Genomic DNA, 20,768 nt, shown 5'->3' with positions numbered 1-20,768 from the left:
TGTGGTTACAATGAACCCTCATGCATTTGAAAATTAAAAGTTGGCACCTTCCTCCTCCAGGTCTTATGCAGAGATTGAGGAACAGAGGAGAGCGAGATCGGGAAAGAGAGCGAGAAAGAGAAATGAGGCGGAGTAGTGGTTTGCGAGCAGGTTCTCGGAGAGATAGAGATAGGTAAGTGGTTTTATCTTGTATATAGCTGTGGGCTGTGTAGAAGTGGCCACTAAAACAGCAGAAGACTTCTTTCCTAATTCTGTGAGAATAGTTTTCTAAGAACTTATGTATGCAACACAGTAAAAATGTTTTCCAAGTTGCCATTTCTATGTAGCAGTGGCGTAGCCACGGGTGGGCCTGGGTGGGCAGGTGCCCAACCAACTTAGACCCAGGCCCACCCAACTGGCACCGGAACTGCAAGGCTGTCGCGGGATCCCATTCCTGCGACAGCGAACAAGAGAACCCACGCCTCGCGCGCCATCACGGCACACATGGGGAAGCGCTGCTGCGGCCGTATGGCCAACCGGTCTTCCTGTTGAGGGGGGGGGGGGGGGGAGCGGAAGCGCCGCGCGCAGCTTCCGCTTCCTCCCCAATGCAGGAAGATCAGCTGCCTCTCCTGCTGCCACCCGTTCTCCTGCTACCCGCCGAACTTCCTGTTTGGGGGTGGGGGAGCGGAAGCGCCACGCACAGCTTCCGCTTTCTCCCCCAGAGCAGGAAGATCAGCTGCCTCTCCTGCTGCCACCGGACGCCTGCTATCTTCGGGCGTCGGGCCGTATGGCCCGCCGATCTTCCTGCTTGGGGGGGGGGGAGGGAGGAAGCGGACGTTGTGCGCTGCGCTTCTGCTCCCCCCCCCCCCCCCGACAGGAAGTTCGGCGGGCAGTACGGCCTGACGCCCGAAGATAGCAGGAGTCCGGTGGCAGCAGGAGAGGCAGCTGATCTTCCTGCTCTGGGGGAGAAAGCGGAAGCTGTGCACGTGCTTGAATGTGTATGTGTGGATGTGAATGGGAGTGTGTGTGGGTGAAAACTGGAGCCTGGGTGTGTATGTGGGTGAGAATGGAAGCTTGAATATGTGGGTGAATGGGAGCTCGAATGTGTGTATGTGTGGTTGAGAATGGGAGCCTGGGTTTGTGGGTGGGTGAGAATGGGAGCTTGAATGTGTGTATATATGGGTGAGAATGAGAGCCTGGGTTTGTGTGGGTGGGTGAGAATGGAAGCTTGAATATGTGGATAAGAATGGGTGCTTGAATGTGTGTATGTGTGGGTGAGAATAGGACCTTAAATGTGTATATGTATGGATGAGAATGGGAGCTTGAATATGTGTGGGTGAGACTGGGAGCATGGGTTTGTGGGTGAGAATGGGAGTCTGGGTTTATGTGTGTGGGTGAGAATGGGTGCCTGGATGTGCGTCTGTGTGTGCATAAGAATATAAGCCTGGGGAGGGGTGAGAAAGTGAGAACTTGTATGTGTGTCTGCAGAGAATGTGAGCTTGGGGGGGGGGGGGAGAGCAAGTCAGAGTGACAGCTTGAGTGTGTGAGAGGGAGTCTGTGAGAGAAAGCATGTATGTATGTGTGTGTGTGTGTGTGTGTGTGTGTGTGTGTGTGTGTGTGGAAGGGAAGAAGACAGTAATAGAAGAAAGACACTGAAAAGGAATTAGGAAATGAACTATAAGGGAAAAAATGGGAAAAAGAGACCAGGACCAACTGATTAGAAAAATACAAAGATCAGACAACAAAGGTAAAAATATATATCTATATTTTGAGATGTTAGCAATTTAAATATAAGCAACACAACCGCTCTCTCAAAATTTATGGACAGGTAGGAGCCGTGTATAAAATCGTAATAATAAGAAGGCTAAAGTACCACAAATCACCGTGAATTATGTTTGTATCATTAAGTAAACCTCATACTTAGGCGTAGATGTGAATGCTATGCTGCATAATTTGGCATTATTTATCAGTAAAAAAACAACTAGTAGACCTGCATGCCTACAGCCCACCCATGTTAACCTTGTGCCCACCCAAAAAATCAATTCTGGCTACGCCACTGCTATGTAGACTAATTAGATGATTTGATGAGGAAGAGGCCAATATGGCTGATGTAGTAGACGTGCTATCCCTGCCTATGTACCATGAGTGGTAGTTCACTTTTTGTCTTGTTTTTGTTTTCTCCTCTATGAGCAAGAATAAGGGAAAAACCTGAGTCTTTCCTCCAGACTCCGGGACCCCCATTGTTAAGGGTCCCATGGATTAGTTGGTTACTGGTGCAGCTCTAAATGGAGCTCATTCTTAAGTGACAGTATCCTCCGAGTTGGCTCTGAAACATCCCTTAGCCCTGAAGCTTGCAATCTTCCAAGCAACCTGGCAGTAAGATCGTTTCCTGCGCCCCTCCCCCAACTGATTCGGATAATATTTGCAAGTTCACGGGCTGCAGAGCAGCAGCAGGACAAAACGCCCGAGGGCTGGATGCCAAGATAGAAACTCAGTGGTGCAGTCACACCACTGCAGGAAAGTCAAAGCTTGCCTCCTGTTTGGAGTGGAATTGCTGTCTAATGGAGGTGTTTGATCACGGAGTCTTGGGAACTAAGATGGAGTTAGAGGACTCCAAAGATACAAAAAGAGAGTTAGGTGAACTGCAGCTACTCCAAGGCTTTCTTAATTAGACTCATCACTGCCTCGGGGCGTTAGCTTTTCAGGAAATATGGAAAGCTATAGTAGCAATACCTGGACATAGTTCTCAATTAACTTTAAAGTTGAATAATTCTCCCCTGAAATTTAATGGACTGGAACAGGAAATTAAGGGATAATATGAGCATTTAGTTCCCTGGAGGAAAAAGTGGAGAAAATCTAGGGCATAAAAGTCAATCTGATTAAGGGTAATATGTTGCTACATAATAAAATTGAATTGATTGAAAAATTGTGAAAAAAAACAATTGCTGAATTTTCTGAAGGTTCCAGGATTTTACATTGAGAGATGTTTGAAAGTTGTTTCATGGTGACACTTTCTCCAGCTGCTAAGGTTTATCATTTCGCATTGTCTAGGAGAGAAGTTGATGCAGGTGGAAGAGAGGCTCCCAGCAGCCTGATGATAGCTTACATTTCTGCATTTTTCAAGATCATAGGATGAATTAATGACCAGTTCTATTCTTAATTTAGTTACTTAGATTTGTTGATCACTTTTCCACAGTAAGCCTGGAGCAATCTACAGCACATAAAATGCATCCAAATAAGCATAAATACAATTTAAAATTATATCTCAAATATACATTTTAATATAACTAAAAATACAGTTTAAAATACATAATATATATATTGAGCTAAATATACAAAAAGAGTAAATACACAGTATACAGCAGTAACAAACTGTAAACCTCAAATATTGCATTAACATCAAATTGAATTTATAGTATCAATAATTAATACATTCCATAAAGAAAGTTTGCTTATTGTAAATGGGATTCTCCATAGACAGCAGGATGAATTAGCCATGACACATGGGTGGTGTTATCTATTGGTTTCAAATAGACCCATCTCTCTGAGTTCATTAGCGCTTTTAGTCTATTGAACATGCATGGAAGTTCCCGCATGCATGCTGCCTAATGAACCCCTCAGTGGATTATAGAGCTCAGCTTTAACTAGATAGTTGAAACTCCAGGGAACCAGGCAGGTATTAAGCATGGATAATTCATCCTGCTGTCTACAGAGAACCCCGTTTGCAGTAAGCAAACTTGCTTTCTCCATCAACAAGCAGGCCTGAATTAGCCATGAATTAGCCATGACACATGGGGAGTTCCAAGCTGAGGGCTGCATAGCAGAGCTCTTATTGCTTAAGCAACCTGGATCCCTTCACCTACGAAAAATAGGCTACTGGGTGAACCAGCTGCACAAAATTTCTTGCCCAAAGTTACTGTCACTTCTGGAGAGATTGACCAGACAGTGGGATATGAAGGTGTGAACTGATGACCAAGTTTTAACTTTGCAAATGTCTTTGATAGAGACGGCTCTTAGGTAAGCCACTGAAGCAGCCATGGCTCTCACTTGGTAAGCCTTGACAGAGTGTATGATCTGAAGTCAGCCAGAACATACAAATGCATAATATCATCTGCTAGCAAGTTAGACCAGGTATCATAAGAGAAGATAAGCTGAGAAGCCACTTTTTCAGTCCAGTGAAGGGAGGGCCTTCTCCCCTTTATGTATGTAAGGTCTTGGAAAGAACATGGGCAGAAGAATGGCTTGAACTAGATGGAAAGCAGAAACTTAGGATGAATGTGGAGCACTACCCTGTTATGGAAAACTGTTAAGTTATAGAGAATAAGAAATAAATACTTGTAGCTCACTGACTTTTTCTAGCCAAAATGATGGTGACCAAGAATACCGCTCTCATGTGAGAAACTTCAAGGAATCTGATTCCAAAGGCTTGTAGGGAGGTTTTATCAGGTGTGCTAAGACAACGTTGAGATCCCATGGCACAGGTGGTTTTGCAAATGGAAGCTTCATAAGTCGCAAGCCCTTCATGAATTTTGGTACCAGAGGATGAATGGATATTGGATATCCATTGTTCTTCAGTGCAGGAGTAATCATGTCTGACAGTCTTCAGGTGAACAAACAGGTAGACAAGGCAACAGAAAAAGCCAGAAAGGGTGCTTGGATGCATAGGGAGAGGAATAGCCAGCAGGGAAAAGAAGCAATATTGTCTCTATATAAGTCTCTGAGACCTCATTTGGAGTTCTGTGTACAGTTCTGGAGCCCACACCTTCAAAAGGATATAAACCAAATAGTTGGTCCAGAGGGTAGCTACTAAAATGGTCAACTATCTTCATCATAAAGCTTATGAGCAGACCTAAAGATCTAAAAATGTATACCCTAGAGGAAAAGCAGGACTTCTCTCACTTCAGGAAGCAAGTAAAAGCCTGACTTTTCTACCAGGCCTTTAATGCAAAACCTAAACTGCTTTCACCCAGGAAAGCAGATAAAAACTGGCTTTCCATTAACAAACTGTGCAACACCATTTCTGAGCACCTTAAATTAACTACTGTAAGCTGCCTGGCACCAGTTATGAGTCCCCGGAACTTGGTGATATAACCAATTGTCTTCCTGAGATGTTTGTTTCACTTCAGGGCCGTCTACCACTCTAATAACTGATGCTTTCCAATATGTTGCTACTACATATACCACTCTAGCAACTGCTATAATTCGTACTAATATGTTGCTTTCTGATATGTTTTATCATGCCTTAGGTTAAATGTCTCAATAGAAAGGAGGCTCTGGAAAGAGGGGGTCATTGGGTGAAGGTGAAGCTAAGGAAATATTTTTTTTACAAAAAGGGTGGTGAATGCATAGAACAGACTCCCTGTGGAGGTGCTTGACATGCTAAGAGTATCAGAATTCAAGAAAACATCAGACAAGCCCAGAATATCTCTGAGGAAGGATTATGAAGCTGAACAGGATATGTGGATGGCAGATTGGATGGGCTACATGGTCTTTATCTACTGGCAAGTTCTATATGTCTGTCAAGGTTGCCATGATCAGAAAAGGGGACTAATGCTCATACATGGATCGTAAAGGCTGTAAATGTATTAATCACACAAGCACAGTATTGTCTCATACTCCTCATCTTGAGGGAACTAATAATTCACTATTACTACCCTTAACAGAATGCAAGAGGGTAACATGCACAGAGCAGCAGTTACAACCCTTAACAGAACACATGGGGGTAACCTGCATGACGTGGCAGTTACTACCATAAGCAAATTGCTGGGCAGACTGGATGGACCATCTGGGCTTTATCTGCCATCATTACTAATGGGGCTGATGCAATATAGTGCACACAGCTTGACGCGAGTTGGATGCCTATTTTGGACACGCTAGAATAACTCCCGATACAATAATGGGATTAGCTCATCCAAAATTATCTGGAAAGGGGTACAACAAGTGAGGTGATCAAATTTGCGGATGATACAAAAGTATGCAAAGTACTTAAATTTCAAGCAGATTGTGATAAATTGCAGGAGGACCTTGTGCGACTGGATAATTGGGCTTCCAAATGGCAGATGAAGTTTAATGTGGACAAGTGCAAGGTGATGCATATAGAGAAAAACAACCCTTGCTATAATTACATGATATTTAGTTCCATCTTAGGAGTTACCACCCAGGAAAGAGATCTAGGCGTGATAGTGGATAATACATTGAAATCATCGGCTCAGTGTTCTGTGGTGGTCAAAAAAGCAAACAGTGTTAACAGTTATTAGGAAGGGAATGGCAAATTAAATAGTGGATGTAGCACATTTAAAACAAATTGGAGACATTTTTTTTCACTCAACGCATACTTAAGCTCTGGATTTAATTGCCAGAGGATGTAGCTATGGCAGTTAGTGTAACTGGGTTTAAAAAAGGTTTGGATAAGTTCCTAGAGGAGAAGTCCATCAACTGCTGTTAATCAATAAGGAATAGTAGCTTGGGATCTATTTAATGTTTGGGTACTTGCCAGGTACTTGTGACTTGGATTGGCCACTATTGGAGACAGGATTCTGGGCATGATGGACCCTTGGTCTGACCCAGTATGGCATATCTTATGTTCTTATGTCCTTGCATTTCCCTTTTTTATTTTGAAAATCATTTTTATTCAATAACTAATGCAATTCCTCCAGATGTATATCAAAGTGTATGTTATATATTTACAATCTACAGTGAGCACACAAACTTGAGTGCACAATACTCACTGTACACAATATTGAACAGGCAGTATTCATGTTCAGTCAACTCTTGGGAGTCGTGCAGAATCACCATTTAAACCCTATGAATATAGATATCCCCTTGCACACACCCATACCCCAAACAAACTATACATCCAACCGTACACACTACTCCTAGCCACTCATTATCGAAGAGATGCCCCTCTAACCAAACCGAGTTACTCAAACTTTGCAAAAAAGGATAGCCCACTATTTGTCCCTTTAATATTCCCATAAGAACCAATGAGTTCTAATGCAGATTGATATGTCTGACCTCTTTCTTGATCAATCCTCTGTATAGCCCAGCTCTTTTACATTATTTGCCATATCAAGAGATAAAGTACCAACACATTTTTTCCAGATGTTCACATATTCAATAAACACTTTACATGTTGATATCTTTATATCCAAGCATCCTATCTGCATAATAGTACTCATTTTCTCTTGGCAAATGTTCAAGGTGGGAGGTTTCTCCTCTGTCCACTTGAGCAGGTGACATTTATTGGCTACTTGCAGCGCCAAATAAATAAAATGTGCTCCACCCTTTGCTATAACTGAGACATGCAAAAGGTTATTCAATAATAAAATTTTCCCCATATTGGAAGTAAGACCCCCATGTAATCCTGTACAGTATTTACTACATTCTCCCAAAAGACCTTTCCTTTAGGGCACCTTAAAAATGTATGTACCATAGTACTATTCTCATCACGACATTTTATGCATAGTAGTGAATTTGATATTTTCATATTTTATCTCGTTATGTCATCAAAAACATGATATAACAACTTATGACATGCCCCGGATATATACATTTTCCCTGTGTAATAATTGAAGGTAACACTTAATGTCACTTTCTGAAAGATCAACTTCCAGTTCTCTGGACCAATAAGACTTTAATGGTGAAAGCGGCATTACTATGATGCGTTGCTTGCACATTTTTTACCAGGTAGAGATAAAATTTCGTCCATCACTATATTTGTGAAAAGGTGCTCCTAGATGGGTTCCACTGTAAGCCTAGGCAGGGTATTCAAATAATGTCATGCTTGTTGGAAAGCAAAAAAATGTGAATTTTGTAAATCATATTCCTGCTCTAGTGATGAGAAAGATTGACCTATCCCAGAATCATCCTGGAGCAATTGCACAAGATAATTTTAGGCCCATCCAAGTCTATACTTGAAAGATGGGTTTATACTGTATTCCTGGTAGAAAGGTTTTATTTCCCACCAAGAGTAGCAGTAGTGACACATTGCCTTTCAGCAGTCACAGCTTTCTCAATCATCTACAACCCTATACAAAATAGCAACTCCTCTTTGTCGCCTAGAATAATTCAAAGAGAAACATTGCCCAACCCACTCTTTTGAACTTTTTATATGTCCTACTGCCAGCAAATGTGTCTCTTGCATAAAGACAATGTGTGCCTTCTGCCTTTTGAATGAATTTAATAATTTCCTGCGCTATATAGGAGAGTGGACTCCATCCCCAGTAAGAAAGTTAACCCGGACCATACCCAATTATTATATTACATTGCATATTTATTTGTTCCATCAAGCAGAATACTAATTCTTCTGTTTGGATGGTAGTAGGCCCCCAGCCTAGGCAACCCCGCCCATCAATATGTGGTACAAAATGTACAGCTTGTATTGTCACTGTTCTCACAGTGCTTCATTCTATATACGTATTAGGTGCACCTCCTCACTCAACCCATTCATCCATCCATTCAGACTCGCATGTACCCCCTCCAAGAAACCATTCAACAAATAGTTACCTCCAACCTCTCCATGGAACCCAAACCCCTTTTTCCTTCTTCTTTTTTTTAATTGGGTTGTGCCCTTGCATAACCGCCACCCGCCCTAGAGCTTGAACTACTTTTAACACCAAAAAACGTTTCCAACAAATACTCGATAAAAGTCGAGAGTATTATTTGACCACTGTGTTACCAAAAGTAAAAAGAACATCCTGGAAAACAATAATAATTTCTCAGAAACTGAACATACAGTGGTATCAATGCCTGGTATTACACTAGTTACCATAGCAGAACATTAGATAAACTACTGCAACTCCACTTCTTGTATTAACAACATGTAAAGCTGCAGTTTAAACGATGCCAATTAAGTTGAGATGCATATAGTTCCACCCAAGTTTTAAGAATACCAGTTAGGAAGTATAAAGACATGTTCTACTGCCAACAAATGTTTCTCTTGCATAAAGACAATGTGCGCATTTTGCCTTTTGAACGAATTTAATCACCTAGACTGGATGGTATGCATCCCAGGGATCTGAAGGAACTCAAAAATGAAATTTCAGATCTATTAGTTAAAATTTGTAAACTATCATTAAATTCATCCATTGTACCTGAAGACTGGAGGGTGACCAATGTAACACCAATATTTAAAAAGGGCTCTAAGGGCAATCCGAGAAACTATAGACCAGTGAGCCTGACATCAGTGCCAGGAAAAATAGTGGCAACTATTTTAAAGATCAAAATCACAGAGCATATAGAAAGACATGGTTTAATGGGACACAGTCAACATGGATTTACCCAAGGGAAGTCTTGCCTCACAAATCTGCTTCATTTTTTTGAAGGGGTTTATAAACATGTGGATAAAGATGAACCGGTAGATGTAGTGTATTTGGATTTTCAGAAGGTGTTTGACAAAGTCCCTCATGAGAGACTTCTAAGAAAACTAAAAAGTCATGAGATAGGGAGGCGATGTCCTTTCGTGGATTACAAACTGGTTAAAAGAAGGAAACAGAGAGTAGGATTAAATGGTCAATTTTTCTCAGTGGAAAAGGGTAAACAGTGGCGTGCCTCAGGGATCTGTACTTGGACCAGTGCTTTTCAATATATTTTTAAATTATCTGGAAAGGAATACAGCGAGTGAGGTTATCAAATTTGCAGATGATACAAAATTATTCAAAGTAGCTAAATCACAAGCGGATTGTGATACATTGTAGGAGGACCTTGCGAGACTGGAAGATTGGGCATCCAAATGGCAGATGAAATTTAATGTGGACAAGTGCAAAATGTTACATATAGGGAAAAATAACCCTTGCTGTAGTTACATGATGTTAGGTTGCATATTAGGAGCTACCATACAGGAAAAAGATCTAGGCATCATTGTGGATAATGCTTTGAAATCGTTGGCTCAGTGTGCTGTAGCAGTCAAAAAAGCAAACAGAATGTTAGGAATTAAGAAGGGAATGGTTAACAACGCAAAATGTCATAATGCCTCTGTATCACTCCATGGTGAGACCGCACTTTGAATACTGTGTGCAATTCTGGTCGCCGCATCTCAAAAAAGATATAGTTGCAATAGAGAAGGTACAGAGAAGGGCGGCAAAAATGATAAATAGGATGGAACAGCTCCCCTATGAAGAAAGGCTGAAGAGGTTAGGGCTGTTCAGCTTGGAGACGAGATGGCTGAGGGGGGATATGATGGAGGTTTTTAAAATAATGAGAGGTCTTGAACGAGTAGATGTGAATCTGTATTTACACTTTCGGATTATAGGAGGACTGGGGGCACTCCATGAAGTTAGCAAGTAGCACATTTAAGACTAATCAGAGAAAATTCTTTTTCACTCAACGTACAATAAAGCTCTGGAATTTGTTGCCAGAGGATGTGGTTAGTGCAGTTAGTGTAGCTGGGTTCAAAAAAGGTTTGGATAAGCTCTTGGAGGAGAAGTCCATTAACTGCTATTAATCAAGTTTACTTATAGAATAGCCACTGCTATTAATTGCATCAGTAGCATGGGATCTTCTTAGTGTTTGGGTAATTGCTAGGTTCTTGTGGCCTGGTTTAGCCTCTGTTGGAAACAGGGTGCTGGGCTTGATGGCCCCTTGGTCTGACCTAGCATGACAATTTCTTATGTAGACACTCATCTGCAATCTTCACCAGTGCTCAGCAAAGCCACAAAGTGTTTTGCATGTAAAAAAAAATGCATAGTACCGTTAAGCTGGATTTGCAGCTTTGCAGGATACAACTACTCGGACTTCAGCCCTCTGCGATGGAACTCCATGCACACCTGCACCATTTCTTTTCTCAGCCCGACCGTGTCTGCCAAATCATGGAAGAGCATAATCTTATGGCCCTCATATTGAAGCGCTGCCTGCTTATGGTAAGCAGAATGAATTTGTATTTTGTGGGACCAATTCAAAACACAAACTAAAACAGGCCGGGGACAATCACCTTTCTCCTGCCACCATCCAGGTCTGTGTACACGCTCGCAGCATGGCCGGTCCTGTTCAGCCAGTAAGCCTAGCTTACATGGAATCTTGCTTTCCACAAATTCAGTCAAAGTGGCATCGCACGCAGACTCGGGCAGCCCGATTATACGGAGATTATTTCTCCTGCTTCGATTTTCCTGTTCATCAATGTGATTGAGCAACCATGTGTTCTGTGCTTGGCAATCTGCGACTTGGCCTTCAATCTGGCTATCCCGATCTTCATGTGCCACTATCCAACCTTGCGCCATTTCCATTATTTTAGTTCGCCCATCCAGACTCTCTTGGATAGCTTCCATAGACAATTGCAGTTTAACCAACCCTTTGTCCAGTGCCGTTGCTACACTCATATTAACTAGCTGAACCATTTTGTCTGTGATTTTGAGCAAATTTTTAACCTTGTTAGCAGCAGTTGCCCTATTTGTCACACTGCGCTGTACCTTGACTTTGTTGCTGCAAGTCTCACAATTGCTCATAACCATAACACTTGAACCACCGACATCTCTAGAACTGCTATATTATGTTTATAGGTGTTATCAGTAGCAACATTTATCAGGGTCAGTTCATTGAAAGGCTAAAACCTAGAAGCTCTGTGGGGAACTCTGCAGGAACAACTCCTCTGAGTCCGTTCAGCAGCTCCCATATCAAATGTCGACCTTGCTTTTCCAAAGCTGCACAAGGGCTGCTTGACTGGAGTTGGGACCACTCTACTATGTCCCTAAAAGTCTCCTCTCTATACTTTTCTGTCTGCCTCAGCTACTCCAGGGCTGCCACACTGATCTCCAGAGATTGAATTCAATCTGAGAGCCAGGAGCTCGTTGCATCGGGTGCACACATACAATCTCTCACCAACATGTAGATCATACATGTGGCACTTGGTGCAAAAGTCTGGATGGCCCCCCCAACTTGCTCTTAATTTTATTCTGTTAAAGTTTAAAAAGCTGATTAAGGAGTATGTATGTCCCTCAGTTTGTGTTTTAAAATTATTTGGTGTTTTTTAAATGTAAGATTTTAAATAGATAACTAGGTGACTTCTGTTAGTTTGTGAAGGACCAACAACAACACTAAACTTAGTTAATCACTAAAATCAAGGTTAAACTGTATGTTGTTCTAAATCATTGACCTCTTATTTTGAAGATATTCTTCCTATCTAGGTGGGAGGGGAGTTATCTAGATAACAAAAATAGTGATTGGAGTGGGTGGGAACCAAATTAGTGATTAGATGCTCAGGAACCAGCACTCTTACCTTTTTCTTAAGATTTTATACATTCTTTCCCAGCAAATTCAACTTAGATCAGCAGATGAAGGTTCTGCAATCAGTACTCCTGGAATGAGGTTTCCACAGTTTTTGCTGTCCTGTATATCTGCTTCTAAAGCAGTTATTGCAAACAAAACGTATTTCAAAAACAGTCTCCTTTGAGGGATTCACACCGGAAGTAGATTAACAATTGGCCGCCTTGTTTCTAATAACACTTGCCTTTAACACCTTTTCACATCAAACACTAGTGACTAGTTGCCCAGGAACCGGTACTTTCACCTTTTCAGATCAAGTAAATGATCTTTGTAAACTCTAAATTCTAACATTTGCAAATACATATTTATACCAGCTCACAATATTAATCCAATGTCTGTTCTCCCTAAACATACACAATTAATAGTTGCAAACAATCACAGATTTACTGAGGTTTGTGGCATTGTACCAGGTGTGAAAGCAAGCACGCTGGATAGGTATAATGGTCCTTTATCTGCTGCTATGACAGTAGCAGAAACATATTTGGGAGGTTGCACTACTGCAAATAATCCAGCCTTCACTTCCTCAAAAGCAGAAACAAGGGAATAGTTGATGAGGTCAAAAAAATGGGCAGAGAGAGGATGATACTGCAGGCCGTGGGGTAGTCAGGTAGGTAACTGAAAGCTGCGACTCTCAAGAAACCAACTGGATTGGTGTCCTTATCTTTCCCCTTGCTTCTGCTCTTGATGGAGTTAATGGGTAGGAATGAGTGAAGAGTGGACTTGTTGCAATATTGCAACCTGTGTTAAGAATTGTGTATATTTAGGAAGAATAGACTTTGGAGTGTTTTTTCTTTGACTTCTTCGTCACTAGGTTTACTCTCTTCTTTGTTGCTTGTTGGGTAGTAAATTTTGTTTGTTTTATTCTTACATCTTCTATGCTCCATATGCATATGTAGCACTGTCTGTATTTCTAGTGCTTTATAAATTTTATAATACAAAATGGCTTACATTACAAAACTACCAATACACCCAATTCAAAGTGGAAAATACAATAAGAACCTAAGAGGTAGATTTTTAAAAGGCTTGTGCGTGGCGAGTGACTCGGATACATTTGGGCCGTGCGGATTTTAAAAGGCCCATGGCCAGGCGCATATCTCCCAGTATGCGGATAAAAAAAGTTTGGTGAAAAGGGGGCAGAGTGTGGTCTGGGTGGGGCATGGGCGGGCTGGGACTGCACCATTAAGTCAGCGGTGCACACTAGCGTGCTGGGATCCCATAACCGCATAACTTGCTTCTGCTATGGACTATGTTTAAATAAGTAAATTAAAAAAAAAAAAATTTTTAGCAATTAGCCAGATGAATCCAGAAACAGTGGGTTATGCACCTGAACCAGCAGATGGAGGCGAGCAAAGCTGACATCACAGTGTATATACTCCTGCAATGACATCACCCTGTAATATTCTCCTTCTCCAGAAGATGGTGGACAGCCATCCACCTACTGGGGATTGCTTCAAGTTTTAGAAGGAGAAATAAAGAAAGAAAATGTAATTCACCTCACTCTCCTGCGGTGATACCAAATGGTCCCTCCCCCAGCTGAAAATTCCTGAGATGATTAATATGGTCTCTGTTGAGTGCTTGGTCAGTAGCTGGTTTTCTCAGTTGGCATGGACTTAGCTGTTAAAATAGCAGGAAGCTGAGCGCAGTAGTGACAATATATGCCCTCTCCCTCCCGCAACTGGAGACTGTCTCTGTACTCAGCCGGGATGGGCTGAGCCTCAGGTAAAGCTTTAAAAAAAAAAAAAAAAAAGTCAGAGAAGGAGTTTGTAGGGTTTCCTTCTTTCCTCTGGTCTATGTGCTCGCGGGGCCATTCTGACGTTAATTCCCACCTCTGAGGGAGGTTAAGGGACGTGGGCAGCCTGTCATGTTGAACAGCCCTTTTTGGGCTAGACCCCGCTCTTAGGCTTTTCTTTGTGCACCACGTGATAGGCCACGGCGGCGTTTTTGCACGCTTTTTCCTGCACGTTAGGCTGCCCTCTTCAGGATCATTGGTTTGTGCAAGTGCGTCTGGCTGGGCATCCAGGTTGTGCATCCAGTTTTCGGATGCTTAGTTGGACGCCTGCTTGGGTGTCCATGTTATAGCATCATCTGTTAGGCATGTGCTTAAGCCAGAGGGGTGGCTTCCTCTACATACAATTTAGGATGCCTAAAATTTGGGTGCAGATCGCTCTTCATTGGTTACCTGTCGAGTACAGAATCAAATATAAAACACTATGTTTAATACATAGAGCAATCTATGCTGACCATGTTGATTGGCTGAACGCAGTTTTACGTATTCATATGCCACAACGGAACCTGTGTTCAGCCAAGAAAGGTCTGCTTTCAATCCCATCTGTTGCATCAGCTAAACTTATCTCAGTCAGAGAAAGAGCTGTTTCATTAGCTGGACCGATATTATGGAATATTTTACCTGTCGAGTTAAGACTCCAGAAAGACTTGAAATTATTTAAAAAGGCACTAAAAACGTAGCTTTTTGAACAAGCATACAGAACAGATGTTAGCCAGTAACTTTTGTTTTAAGTTGGATAATTTTATTTGAATTTTGTTTTCCTCTATTTTTATATTCTAAAGATATTAATTAACTTGTTATAATTTATTTAATTTTGATTTTTATTAGGATTTTATGCATTGTTAGCTTTAATTTATTACTGTATGTTAATTTTTAGTTAAATTAAGGCTTTTATTTTCTTTTAACTTTTGATTTTGTAATGAATTTGTAAACCGTTGTGAAGGTAAACACCAAACATCAGTATATAAAACTGACTAAATATATATTTTATGGCATGAATTCAGCTGGATACACCTTTCAGTCACTTGTTAAGTGTACTGACAGACTGATGGTGGCTATAGCTAAGAAACCTAAGTGCCTTTCCTTCTGTGTTACCTGCCATGTTTGGGCATCTCAGCCTGGCTCTAACTTGTGCCAGTGCTGCTTGGAGGCTCAGGAGAATTATCTTCTTCTGATTTTACTAAAACTGGTTCTTTCCAACCTGATGGAGAGCCTGGGTAAAGACATGTCAGGAGGGGTGCCTGACCTTGGTACTCCCTTTGTGCTGGCTCGGTAAGAAACACCCGGGTTTCCCTCTTCCACACAGCTAACTTTCCTTCCAATCAGTCCTCAGGACAAAGATCTTTTAAGTTTGAAATTATTTATTGTACAGATAATTTTCCATTACTTACAATTGTCGCATTCCAAACGCATATGCTTCTAGTAGAGATCTTTGCAGCTGGAGATAGGCAGGAGAAGGGAGATGGAGTTTCTTGGGATGCAGGGTGAGAAGGCCAAGGGGTTCTGAAGCTGATTAGTCTTTAGAATTAAAGCGATGAGAAGAAATGTAAACAAGCTAATTGTATTACAGAGGCTGCAGGCACTTCTAGCTTTGAGGCAGCATGCTTAAGACTGACTATAACAGTCTTGGAGAGTGATTACAGGAAACATCCCCACAAACTGGGGCTAGAGGGCGAGATCCAATGGCAGCGAGCTTAGGATCCATGTGACGCAGGGGGGGGAGGAGCATAAAGGGCAGTTCCTTGAGCCAATAAGGCACTTAAGACTCAAGTTAGATTGAGAGGGCATGCAGACCCTTCCCAATAAGAGAAGCAGGGGGGAGGGAGTTTTTCTTAAAGGCAAAACTCCCCTTAAAGGCAGGGCTCACAGCTTTTATCATGGGTTACAAATAAGGACTGCACTAGACACAGTTAAACTGCAATGTATATACAGATACCAAAAAATGTACCCACTGCTGGGAACAGAACACCCTTAACAGGTTCGTCAGCGGGGGAAGGCAGCTCACTGGGCACAGCACAGATGCCTTCTGGTTTTGGCATGGATCCTTCTGCCTTTTCCTGGGTAGAATTTTTTTCAAGGATTACAATCCTTTCTTTAGGCACAGTCCTCAGCCCCGACCAATCCTCTCAGGTCATTCGCCCGGTACTACTCTTTAAGCACAGACGTACTCCTAGATCAGCAACATGTCTTCCCGATAGTGATCTGGATTGCATGGGTGAGGAGTCTGATCGTGACTCTCTGGAGGATGAATTCCTCCAGGACTAGAACTATATAGGACTATGTTGCAGTTCTTTCATAGAGAGAAAGTAGCCAGAAGCTAGAAATAAGCTAGGAGCAGTATATACCAAAGTAAAAAAGTTGAATAGTTCAGCTCAGTTACTCACCTTGGAAAGGTGTTGAGGTAGTGTGATTAGGTTTGAATAGGGAACAACATTTGTTAATCAAGGGAGCTGTGAGTCACTCAGGCTGACTAACTAAAGTTAGACTGTTTGTAATTCCCAACCCTCCCACCCCTCGCCCACCCACCCCAAGCTCATCCCTTAATTTATAGGCAGGTGCCACTTGCACAAAAAAAAAACAAAAACCCATCAACAAAAACTTTATTGAGAATTCGATCAGACCCCAGTAGGCCACTACCAGACATATAGTGAATTCACTAATACATTTAAAGGAACTTAGACACATTCCTACTCCCATAGCAACCTAAAACTTAACTAGGAACTGATCAAAATTGAGATGAAGGCAGCAGTCCAGCAGCAAGAGGGGGGCTTCCCAGTCTTTTGCATCGAATGTCACATGTATGATTTTTTACCCACCGGTGCATGCGATGCAAAGAGCTCCTGGCTCTCAGAGAACGAGTCCGATCTCTGGAGGCTAGAGTGGCAGACCTGGAGGAGCTGAGGGAGACAGAGAGGTATATAGATGAGACCTTCAGGGACATAGTAGTCCAGTCCCAACTTCAGACTGGCAGCCCTGGTGCTGCCTTGGAGGAAGAAGGTCTCATAATGGGAGAGCACCAACCAGGTGTAGCAGGAAAGAATCCTGTAGCAAGGACCTGCTCTCTAGGTGATGCATTGTCCTTTCGCACTGAGGATATCTCCCCAAGGCCTACTGCCCAGGAGGGAAGGGTTAGGTCAGCCGTCATAGTTGGTGATTCGATTATTAGGAATGTAGATAGCTGGGTGGGCGTGAGGATCGCCTGGTAACATGCCTACCTGGTGCGAAGGTGGCGGACCTCACGCGTCACCTAGATAGGATTTTAGACAGTGCTGGGGAGGAGCCGGCTGTCGTGGTACACGTGGGCACCAACGACATAGGAAAATGTGGGAGGGAGGTTCTGGAAGCCAAATTTAGGCTCTTAGGTAGAAAGATTAAATCCAGAACCTCCAGGGTAGCATTCTCTGAAATGCTCCCTGTTCCCAGGCGCAGGTCACCAGAGGCAGGCAGAGCTCCGGAGTCTCAATGCGTGGATGAGACGATGGTACAAGGAAGAGGGATTCAGTTTTGTTAGGAACTGGGGAACCTTTTGGGGAAGGGGGAGTCTCTTCCGAAGGGATGGGCTCCACCTTAACCAGGGTGGAACCAGACTGCTGGCGCTAACCTTTAAAAAGGAGATAGAGCAGCTTTTAAACTAGAACAAAGGGGAAAGCCGACAGTCGCTCAGCAGCGCATGGTTCGGAGAGATGTATCTTTAAAGGATACTAATGATGCATTAGAATTAGGGCATCCCGACAGTGAGGTTCCAATAATTAGAAAAGTAGTCCAAGTGCCTGTAACTAAAAACTCACCTGAGCTAAAAAATTCTAACTTATCCCTATCAATTAAAAAGCAGAATAAAAATACAAACAAAAAACAAACTTTGAAATGTTTGTATGCTAATGCCAGAAGTCTAAGAAGTAAGATGGGAGAATTAGAATGTATAGCAGTAAATGATGACATACTTAATTGGCATCTCAGAGACATGGTGGAAAGAGGATAACCAATGGGACAGTGCTATACCGGGGTACAAATTATATCGCAATGACAGAGAGGAGCAGTCGGGAGGAGGTGTGGCGCTTTATGTCCGGGATGGCATAGAGTCCAACAGGATAAACATCCTGCATGAGACTAAATACAAAATTGAATCTTTATGGGTAGAAATCCCTTGTGTATCAGGGAAGACTACAGTGATAGGGGTATACTACCGTCCACCTGGTCAAGATGGTGAGATGGACAGTGAAATGCTAAGAGAAATTAGGGAAGCTAACCAAATTGGTAGTGCAGTAATAATGGGAGACTTCAATTACCCCAATATAGACTGGGTAAATGTATCATCGGGTCACGCTAGAGAGATAACGTTCCTGAATGGAATAAATGATAGCTTTATGGAGCAATTGGTTCAGGAACCGACGAGAGAGGGAGCAATTTTAGATCTAATTCTCAGTGGAGCAAAGGACTTGGTGAGAGAGGTAACGGTGGTGGGGCCGCTTGGCAATAGTGATCATAATATGATCAAATTTGATTTAATGACTGGAAAAGGAACAGTGTGCAAATCCAAGGCTCTCGTGCTAAACTTTCAAAAGGGAAACTTTGATAAAATGAGAAAAATTGTTAGAAAAAAACTGAAAGGAGCAGCTACAAAAGTAAAAAATGTCCAAGAGGCGTGGTCATTGTTAAAAAATACCATTCTAGAAGCACAGTCCAGATGTATTCCACACATTAAGAAAGGTGGAAAGAAGGCAAAACGATTACCGGCATGGTTAAAAGGGGAGGTGAAAGAAGCTATTTTAGCCAAAAGATCTTCATTCAAAAATTGGAAGAAGGATCCACCAGAAGAAAATAGGATAAAGCATAAACATTGGCAAGTTAAATGTAAGACACTGATAAGACAGGCTAAGAGAGAATTTGAAAAGAAGTTGGCTGTAGAGGCAAAAACTCACAATAAAAACTTTTTTAAATATATCCGAAGCAGAAAGCCTGTGAGGGAGTCAGTTGGACCGTTAGATGATCGAGGGGTTAAAGGGGCACTTAGAGAAGATAAGGCCATCGCGGAAAGATTAAAGGATTTCTTTGCTTCGGTGTTTACTGAAGAGGATGTTGGGGAGGTACCCGTAATGGAGAAGGTTTTCATGGGTAATGATTCAGATGGACTGAATCAAATCACGGTGAACCTAGAAGATGTGGTAGGCCTGATTGACAAACTGAAGAGTAGTAAATCACCTGGACCGGATGGTATACACCCCAGAGTTCTGAAGGAACTAAAAAATGAAATTTCAGACCTATTAGTAAAAATTTGTAATTTATCATTAAAATCATCCATTGTACCTGAAGACTGGAGGATAGCAAATGTAACCCCAATATTTAAAAAGGGCTCCAGGGGCGATCCGGGAAACTACAGACCGGTTAGCCTGACTTCAGTGCCAGGAAAAATAGTGGAAAGTGTTCTAAACATCAAAATCACAGAACATATAGAAAGACATGGTTTAATGGAACAAAGTCAGCATGGCTTTACCCAGGGCAAGTCTTGCCTCACAAATCTGCTTCACTTTTTTGAAGGAGTTAATAAACATGTGGATAAAGGTGAACCGGTAGATATAGTATACTTGGATTTTCAGAAGGCGTTTGACAAAGTTCCTCATGAGAGGCTTCTAGGAAAAGTAAAAAGTCATGGGATAGGTGGCGATGTCCTTTCGTGGATTGCAAACTGGCTAAAAGACAGGAAACAGAGAGTAGGATTAAATGGGCAATTTTCTCAGTGGAAGGGAGTGGACAGTGGAGTGCCTCAGGGATGTGTATTGGGACCCTTACTGTTCAATATATTTATAAATGATCTGGAAAGAAATACGACGAGTGAGATAATCAAATTTGCAGATGACACAAAATTGTTCAGAGTAGTTAAATCACAAGCAGATTGTGATAAATTGCAGGAAGACCTTGTGAGACTGGAAAATTGGGCATCCAAATGGCAGATGAAATTTAATGTGGATAAGTGCAAGGTGATGCATATAGGGAAAAATAACCCATGCTATAATTACACGATGTTGGGTTCCATATTAGGTGCTACAACCCAAGAAAGAGATCTAGGTGTCATAGTGGATAACACATTGAAATCGTCGGTTCAGTGTGCTGCGGCAGTCAAAAAAGCAAACAGAATGTTGGGAATTATTAGAAAAGGAATGATGAATAAAACGGAAAATGTCATAATGCCTCTGTATCGCTCCATGGTGAGACCACACCTTGAATACTGTGTACAATTCTGGTCGCCGCATTTCAAAAAAGATATAATTGCGATGGAGAAGGTACAGAGAAGGGCTACCAAAATGATAAGGGGAATGGAACAACTCCCCTATGAGGAAAGACTAAAGAGGTTAGGACTTTTCAGCTTGGAGAAGAGACGACTGAGGGGGGATATGATAGAGGTGTTTAAAATCATGAGAGGTCTAGAACGGGTAGATGTGAATCGGTTATTTACTCTTTCGGATAGTAGAAAGACTAGGGGACACTCCATGAAGTTAGCATGGGGCACATTTAAAACTAATCGGAGAAAGTTCTTTTTTACTCAACGCACAATTAAACTCTGGAATTTGTTGCCAGAGAATGTGGTTCATGCAGTTAGTATAGCTGTGTTTAAAAAAGGATTGGATAAGTTCTTGGAGGAGAAGTCCATTACCTGCTATTAAGTTCACTTAGAGAATAGCCACTGCCATCAGCAATGGTTACATGGAATAGACTTAGTTTTTGGGTACTTGCCAGGTTCTTATGGCCTGGA

At 42.0% G+C, this 20,768-nt stretch overlaps 1 protein-coding gene across 1 annotated transcript in view; it reads left to right on the top strand.

Annotated features, from left to right (window-relative positions):
* UBR5 (ubiquitin protein ligase E3 component n-recognin 5) overlaps positions 1–20,768 on the top strand; it is a 672,040-nt gene that overhangs the window by 578,354 nt on the left and 72,918 nt on the right. Inside the window, 1 exon segment of the mRNA XM_029591836.1 lies at positions 61–172. Within this exon segment, the coding sequence (XP_029447696.1) occupies positions 61–172 (112 nt within the window).

The sequence above is a fragment of the Rhinatrema bivittatum genome, chromosome 2, assembly GCF_901001135.1.
Source record: "Rhinatrema bivittatum chromosome 2, aRhiBiv1.1, whole genome shotgun sequence".
In the NCBI taxonomy this organism is placed as follows: Eukaryota; Metazoa; Chordata; class Amphibia; order Gymnophiona; family Rhinatrematidae; genus Rhinatrema; species Rhinatrema bivittatum.
Note: the sequence above shows the minus strand (reverse complement) of the source record. Positions and strands in the feature narration are given on the sequence as shown.